The 8,598-nt window shown below is 33.8% G+C and overlaps 1 protein-coding gene across 2 annotated transcripts in view; it reads left to right on the plus strand.

Annotated features, from left to right (window-relative positions):
* The window catches only part of LOC145270788 (uncharacterized), a 113,663-nt gene extending 105,843 nt beyond the window's left edge, over nt 1-7,820 (plus strand). Inside the window, exons 15-16 of one of the 2 annotated variants that reach the window (XM_080126382.1) lie at nt 2,517-2,625; nt 7,282-7,820. In XM_080126382.1, coding sequence (XP_079982508.1) covers nt 2,517-2,625; nt 7,282-7,640 — 468 coding nt within the window. In that variant the 3' untranslated portion in view covers nt 7,641-7,820. The remainder of the gene's footprint in view (nt 1-2,516; nt 2,626-7,281) is intronic. The other variant, XM_080126383.1, reaches the window with a different exon arrangement.
* Nucleotides 7,821-8,598: the final 778 nt, after the last annotated feature.

Below are 8,598 nucleotides of genomic sequence, written 5' to 3' on the forward strand. Positions count from 1 at the left end.
TATATATATAAATAAAAAAAGAATGCGAAAAGTATAAAAGCTTATAACTTTTCTTTATTCGTTTTTAATTGGTGACGTGCAGGAATACAAAATAATATTATGAAAAAAAATTAAAAAACTTTTTATATATATTAAATGGCACACGATAATTTCCACTGGCAAAAACCGGAAGTGACTTTAAAGAAGTTGCTTCCTAATCATCAGGAGCAGCAGCAATTCGACGGACATAAACTAGACGTACATTTCTAGTAAGACCGCCTCTTGCAGTTTAGGGAAACAGAAATATGAGGAAGAAAATGGGACATAAGTTATGTTTCAACGATAGTAAGAATCTCACTTGATTGGATAATGAAACATTTTTAGTAAGACCCAAATTCTTGGTAAAATTATTTATTACAAGAAACGGAAGTTCATAACAATTAAACCACAAATGGGAATCCATAATTAAAAAATAGTCGGATGTAAGCGCAAAACACAAAATAAATAACACACACGTTATCCTATTAAGTTATAGATTTCGAACCATAAAAGGTCCATCTTCAAAGGACAGAAAAGTTCTGCTGCTTGGTTTTTGTTTTGTTTTTTAATTTTTTTCTTCTTGCAAGTAAACCTTGTGTTGTTGTCACAGAGAACTCTCCAGTGTGAGCTTTTTTTAGCAGTGTCCGCTTTAAACATGTAAAATGCTATTAAAGCTGTTGAAAGCGTCATTAAAAATCTAAAAACTGTTTTAGAACGAATTAAGATGTAAAAGTTTCAAAACTATTTTGATGATTTTGCAGTTGAAATCTTTTGCATATGTCAGGCAACGATCAGCTTTTTTATGCTACTCTGAGAAATGATGTCCTTTTAGCAACCGATGAAATTAAGATGCCCTATAATCCAAATAAAACTAACAAACACCTCTCCTCCTTGTGACAATCACTAGGAGTTTATCCTCATTGACCTCAAAATGAGGAACGACATTAAAAGTTTACTTGCTTACATCCTCCCAGATGATTATCATAGATAACATATGAAGCGTATGCAAATTTCATAACAAACACATGGCTAGGGATCTAAAAGATAGATGCACAGGTTCTTTTACTCATAGTCGAAAGAAAAATAAAAGTTCATACAAATAAGAAGAGGGGGATAACGATTCCTTACTTAACTTCCATGGACACAAGCCTTTCTTCAGTCATAACCAGAAGAAAAATAAAAGTCCATAACAATAGCAAATAGAGAGTAGCAGCAGTAGTAATAAATAACAAGAAGAATTAACAATGAAACACACAATCCAACACCAAGAAAAATTAATAATGAATCACATTTATTGAAAAACTAAAATAATCTGTTTTTCTAAAACAACTTTTAAAATCCCTGGATTAAACAACTTTCAAGAAGGGTCTTTGCATATATAATTTAGCTATCCAAAAACACATGTTCTTGTAATATAACATACATAGTGCACAATAAATAACACTCAAGATGAGAACAGTAGTCTTAAAAATCTAAAAACTGTTTTAGAACGAATTAAGATGTAAAAGTTTCATTATGTGTGTTACATCATTTGTAAACATTTATGCTGATTACACTACCATTTATGGTAGCACATCTAAGACAGTAAACGACCAAGTTCTCTCTGATTCTCTCTCCTCTGATCTTGAGCATGTGGTACAATGGGGAAAGGAGTGGCTGGTTACTTTTAATGCATCTAAAACCAAGCTTCACTCTTTACATCATCAACATTCTGATCCACATCTGGCATCAATTGAAATGAATGGCTCTCGTCTTCAGGAGGCCTCAAGTTTTGACAAGCTTCTGGGCTTCACAATTACTCCTGATCTTAAATGGAACACGTACATCAAATCTGTTGTCAGCGCCACTGGAAAAATGGTGGGCTCTTTCTATCGATCCAGTAGATATCTCACTGCTGATGCAATTCTCTATCTATATAAGAACCAGGTACGTCCAAAGATGGAATACTGTTGCGACATCTGGGCAGGAGCTGCTAGAAAGGACTTGATAGAGTTCAAAATAGACTTTGTAGCCTCGTAGGAGATGTCCTTTTCTCTTCCCTGCAACCTCTATCTCACAGAAGAGATGTTGCGAGTTTGTCTCTGATGTATCGTTATTTTCATGGAAAGTGTTCGACTGAGCTTCAGTCTATGGTCCCCCCTCGCCAAACTTTCACAAGAAACACTCGTCTAGCTGTAAACACTATCAATAATTCCCCTCACTCTTTATCTAGCTTCTCTCTTAGAACTGCACGCCTGTGGAATTTCTTCCGTTTTCCTGCTTTCCGGCTGACTACAATATAGTTGTGTTCAAGTCTAACGTAAATAAGTTCTTGGTGAGCCGTTCCATAGAAGTTAACAAATTTACCGAATTTTCATTACTAATGATTACTATATTTTCCAATTTCTACTGTACACTCTTTAACCCTTATCCTTGAGTGGCCTCTTGGCCTTGATATTGTGGTGATGCCTGTGTAAAAAAAAAAAATTCTTATTCAATTTTTTCTTTATTTCGTTCAGATAATAACCTTACAAGAAACAGTTCAAAAAGAATGCGATGAAAGATTCGAACTAAGTGTTTCCTTGGCCGCCGTCAGGTTAGAATTATTGCAAGTGAAGAAAACAGGCGGTAAGACAAACTTTGGATCATTTCAATTATTCAAACTATTGTTCTTAGTAAAACCACAGTTTAGCGGCCTGAACAACATCTGATAAAAAAATTGTGTCTGCAGATGATAAAAATGGTCCATGAATGTCATTTTCACAACGTTTCAACCGATGAACCTCCAACCTTCTTCAGGTGTACCTTGTCGCACTTGGGAATCTTTCTGTCGAATTCCGGAATCTGGATGGAATTTTGAACGGAACCCTTTATTTACTTCAAGCGGGTAGCATGTTCTTGTTCCGTCAGCCATAACTGGATAGAGGTCCGAAGTAATTTGCAATTGTATTTTGTGGTCGCCCACGCTGAGAATCGAACCTTCAACCTTCATGAGAATATAATATTCAGCGTACATCCATGACCTGTTTTTTGTTTTACTTTTGCACCCGCAAACAAGGCATATTGCTACGTAAGGGGTTACTACTTGGAATCATGTTTGACGGGGGACTATGATGGGCAGAAAGATGTTTGTTCACATTACATTGAAACTTTTACTGTGGATCATTTTAATTATTCGAACTATTGTTCTTGGTAAAACTACAGTTTAGCGGCCTGAATAGCATATGATGAAAATTGTGTCTGCAGATGATAAAAATGGTCCGTGTCATTTTTCACAAAGTTTCAGTCAATGTAACCTCCGACCTTCTTCAGGTGTTTCTTGTTGAACTCTGGAATCTTTTGCATTATTTAAATTCTTTGAAGTACTGTTCTCCTCCTAAGTGTCATTTGAATGTTGAAAAAAAAACAAACATGGATTTTACACCAAATAACAACCAACCCATTCCCCCCTTTTCTTTCTTCCCATTTCCCCATTTCTATCTCCCCCACTTCCTGACCGATTTCCTAACTTCAAATATACCAAAAATTAATACTGTAACCATTTTCCCTCTCCCATTGCAAAACTCATTCATGTTCTGCAGGGCAGGGAACAAAAACGACAAAATCCACTATAAAACAACCAAACCAAACCAAACACAACAAACTAATGATTGAAGATACAAAAAGTTTGAAGAATTAAACCTTCTACAAAATAACTCGATGCAACATGAATACTATTTCCAAAATAATTGGATTCGGCATTAAATAACCGGAAAAGGGTTGATATGCCGTAAAACAAAACAACCAAACCAAACCAAACCTTAGTTGAAAAAACTCCCTTTTCCTTAGCTGAACTGGTGCTACCAAATCAGGCTGTCTGAAGATATTGGCTTCCTGAGACGAAATGCACCTAACATTGATGCGTTTTGATTTTTCTACTTCCTTTTGCAAAACTTAATTAGGTTCTAAGTAATTATGTGCATGGTATAATCATGTTGACACGCAGGTTCCCGCTGGATCACCAAAGTTAAGCAACGTTGAACCTGGTCAGTACTAAATGGGTGACCAGTTGGGACTTTTAGGTGCTGTATGTGCTCTCCGCTTATCTCGGCATTGTTTCAAGTTATCTTGGTCTTCTTGCCACTGGACTCAAACAGTGCTGATTCAGGAGAGGTGTGGTTGGAGATTGTGCAACCCTGGCCTCACAATTACATGCGCAGATCTGCCCCTACAGGGGGTATCCTTTGTCTTTTGAGACTCAACGGAGGCATTGAATTATTTTTTGCAAAATCGAAAACAAAAACAACCCTCCCCCCCGTTTTTCTTTTTCCCATTTCTCCTTTCTACCTCCACCCCCCGACCGGTTTCCTAACTTCAAATGTACCAAACATTAATACTGTAACCCTTTTCCCTCTCCCATAGCAAAACTCATTCATGTTCTGCAGGGTAAGGAACAAAAATGGTAAAATCCAATATAAACCTCTCTCCCACAGAAGAGATGTTGCGAGCCTGTCTTTGTTTTATCGTTATTTCCATGGCAGGTGTTCGTCTGAGCTCCAATCCCTCGTCCCCCCTCGCCAATCTTTCACAAGAAACACCAGTCTGGCTGAAACTACTGTCAACAATTTTCCCCACTCTTTATCTGTGCCTAAATCCAAACGTAAATTCCATGAGCAAAGCTTCTTTCTTAGAACTGCACGCCAGTGCAACTCTCTGCCGCTTACCTGTTTCCCACCTGACTACAATTTGGACGTCTTCAAGTCCAATGTAAACAAACTCCTGACAAATCGCCCCCTTAAGTAAGACACTCTATCAAAACCCCCAATACTAATGATTACTACAATACTATCTCATTGATTACTGTACACGCAATAACCCTTATCCTTGAGTGGCCTTCGGGCCTTGATAAGTGGTGACCTCCATGTAAAAAACAAAAAACAAAAAAAACAAAAAAAAAAAAACCAAACACTACAAACTAGCGATTGAGGATGCAAAGAACTTGAAGAATAAAAACCGTCTACAGAATAACTGGATGCAACATCGAAATATTATTTCCAAAATCACTGGATTCAGCATTGAATAACCCGAAAAGGGTGGATATGCTATGGTTAGAAAAGAAAAAAAAAAAAAAAAAAAAGAAACGTACCGGGCGTATCTGCATCGCTCTTTGGGAAAGAAGAAGGAAAGGATGGCCAGCGCATTTGTATACGTGAAGGGCATCTTGGGAAGGCAGAGCATGATGGGAGAAGCCATTTTTTTCCCTGTCTCTTCCTTTTTTTTTCTAGATAGGAGGATATAAAAGCAGGGAAAAATTCCCTGGGGGGGGGCAGAGAGAAAAGAGTCGACACATCTTCTCTTGAAAAGAATTTCATATTGCTGACGTTCGGATTGTGCGGTGTGACATTGGTGGCGAGAGGCCAGGTGTGGTCGATTGGAAAAGAAGAGGGTAGAAACGTGCTGTTGTCGAGAGAGTGACTCACTCCTTCCCAAACCCCAGAACCAAATGCTGATTATAACCCTAGAAAAGTACTCGATCAAATTAAATGAAATTTTTTTCCGGAGATCTTCAGTCCATAACGGATACGTACAATATAATATTTTTTCGATATTTTCATTTTTTAATGTCTTGATTAAACTGTACAAGTACCTAAAAAAAATTGTAGAGGTGGACCTAATGTAAAAAAAAAAAAAAAGTTTTTTTTTGTGTTTTAACTTATTTTAAAGTGTTTTTTTTATTTAAAATGTATGTACTGTAAAATCTATCGAATTAGAATAAAAACAAATCACCATTTTTTTTTTCATTCTAACTCAACAGGCTTTCATTATCTTATCCAGATAGGTAGAAGAGTAATTAATCTTGCCTTTGGTAACATTTATTTGTTGTATAATTATTTTATTGTGGTCGATTGGAAAAGAAGAGGGCAGAAACGTGCGGTTGTCGAGAGAGTGACTCACTCCTTCCCAAACCCCAGAACCGAATCCTGATTATAACCCTAGATGCTGTAAAACAAAATAATCAAGCCAAACCTTAGTTGAAAAAACATGGATTTTAAACCTGATGAAGATCTTACGTTTCATTGACCGAAACGTTGTGCCAATAACATTCAAAATGAGAATAATTGTTGGAACAATCAAAACTATACAAACAAGTACGTGTTTGTTGAAACGCACAAGTTTGTCCTATGTTGTGTTCCATTCATTGATTGTTTTGTTTTGCTGTGAAAATGTTGTGATTAAATGCTTTAAAATAAAACTGGTACAAACCTGTTTATATGCAGCCTGTAGTGTTCGTTGGCAGACAAAAAGTTTAAACAATGGCTGCTACTTCTCTTTATATGTTGTTTTATTTTTTATTCCTTTATTTTTATCTTATTTATTTATTTTTATTCTTTTTTATATTTATTTACTTTTATTTTTTAATTTATTTTTATATTTTTTTATTTATTTCATATTTTTTATTCTTATTTTTTTATTTATTTATTATATTTTATTTATTTACTTTTATTTACTTTTTATTTATCTATTTTTATTTTATTTTTTATTTTTATTTATTTATTTTATATTTATTTTCTTTTTATTTAATTAATATATTTTATTTATTTTATTTATTTACTTTTTATTTATTATATTTTATTTATTTTTATTTATTTACTTTTTGTTTATTTATATTTAATTTAATTTTATTTGTTTACTTTTTATTTATTTATATTTTTTAATCCGTTTATTTTTATTTTATTTTTTATTTTATCTATTTTTATTTCTTTTATTTTTTTTATTTTTCTTTGTTTTTAATTAATTAATTTATTTTTTATTTTCTTTGTTTTTATTTATTCTTTTTATTTATTAATTATTTATTTTTATATTTTTTATTTATTTTCTTTTTATTTAATTAATATATTTTATTTATTTTTTATTTATTATACTTTATTTATTTTTATTTACTTACTTTTTGTTTATTTATTTATTTATTTATATTTTATTTATTTTTATTTGTTTACTTTTTATTTATCTATTTTTATTTTTTATCCGTTTAATTTTATTTTATTTATTTATTATTTTATTCATTTATTTTTTATTTTATCTATTTTTATTTCTTTTATTTTTTTATTCATTTATTTTTCTTTGTTTTTAATTAATTTATTTATTTTCTATTTTCTTTGTTTTTATTTATTCTTTTTATTTATTAATTTTTTATTTTTATTTTATTTATTTTTAACTTTTTTATTTATTTATTTTTATTCATTTACTTTTTGGGTGTATTTATTTATTCTTTTTCTTTGTTTTTATTTATTTATTTTTATTTAGGTGCTTCCAAGTCACCCTTACATCAATCCTTGCCCACTGTGAATAAATTAAGGTCCGCCTCCCTTCCAGGTACGACCGCAAACAGTGAACTACCAACTACTTCTTTGTCAAGTGGCTTACACAGGAACATCAAATCCACTGACCGATCCAAACTTGAGCCATTGAAACCTTTCAGCTCGGAAGGCCAGAGTTCAAGTCAAAGATCAAACGAACTTACAAGTCAAGGGAAAGAGACGAAACGAGTCAGGCGTTTTTCAACGGATCAAAAGACATTTTTTGCACTGAACAGGAAAATGTCTGTCGAGAGACAAAGACTATTGGCTGTACTCACAAGAAACTCAACGAAATGCCCAAAATAATTTAAAGTGTTTATGTAGAATTCAACTTAATTAAAAAAATATATATACAGATTAATTTTTAAAGAAACTTTATGATGTAATAACCTGTCATGGAATGAAGATGTCATGCGGCAAAAATTAGGTAAATTGGTAATGTATATTTTTATTTTAATGAAAATGAAATTTTATGACTACGCAAGATATTTTCTTTTTTTTTTTTTTATTACATTTTCACTCCAAACAAGGCACATTGCCACTTTGTTGTAGGGGGCTACTATCAGGGACATCGGCATCAGGGGTACTGTATAGGGAGTTGGGCAGCAAGATGTCGGTTCATGTTGCACTTGAACTTCTGCATGTCAGTACAGTTGGGGAAGCAGGGACCGAGAAAGGAATTCCAAAGTCTTGCTGTCCTGGGGAAGAAACTACTGGAGTAGAAGGCCCTCTTACATCTAGGGATCTCTACTGTGAAGGGGTGGGATTTAGTTGCTTGTCGGGGTTATTTACGTTGAGGGGGCACAAGTGCTTGCAGTTCATCAGAGCATTCACCGTTAAAGTACTTGTAGAACAGGCAGAGGGATGCAACATTTCGTCGATGGGACAGAGGCTGAAGTTTAGATGATAGTTCAGGACCTATCAGGTTGGCGACTTTCTTTTGAACCTTGTCTAGGAGAGCGAGAGACTAGTAGCAGATGCACCAGCCCAAATATGACAACAATACTCCATACATGGGCGAATGGTGGCCTTATAGAGGTACAGGATACTTTCAGGCGTTAGTAGCTTTCTAGCATGATAGAGAGAACCTACCTTCTTCGCAGCGGTCCTGGTGATACTCTCGATGTAATTGTTTTTATAACCACAAGTTATGATAACCACAAGTTATGATAACCACAAGTTATGATAACCACAAGTTATAATAACCACAAGTTATAATAACCAACCGATCAGAAACTTCCAAAGTTACCATAAAAATTGTTGA

Source organism: Euprymna scolopes, chromosome 46 (assembly GCF_053919585.1).
Source record: "Euprymna scolopes isolate OS-2025 chromosome 46, ASM5391958v1, whole genome shotgun sequence".
In the NCBI taxonomy this organism is placed as follows: domain Eukaryota; kingdom Metazoa; phylum Mollusca; class Cephalopoda; order Sepiida; family Sepiolidae; genus Euprymna; species Euprymna scolopes.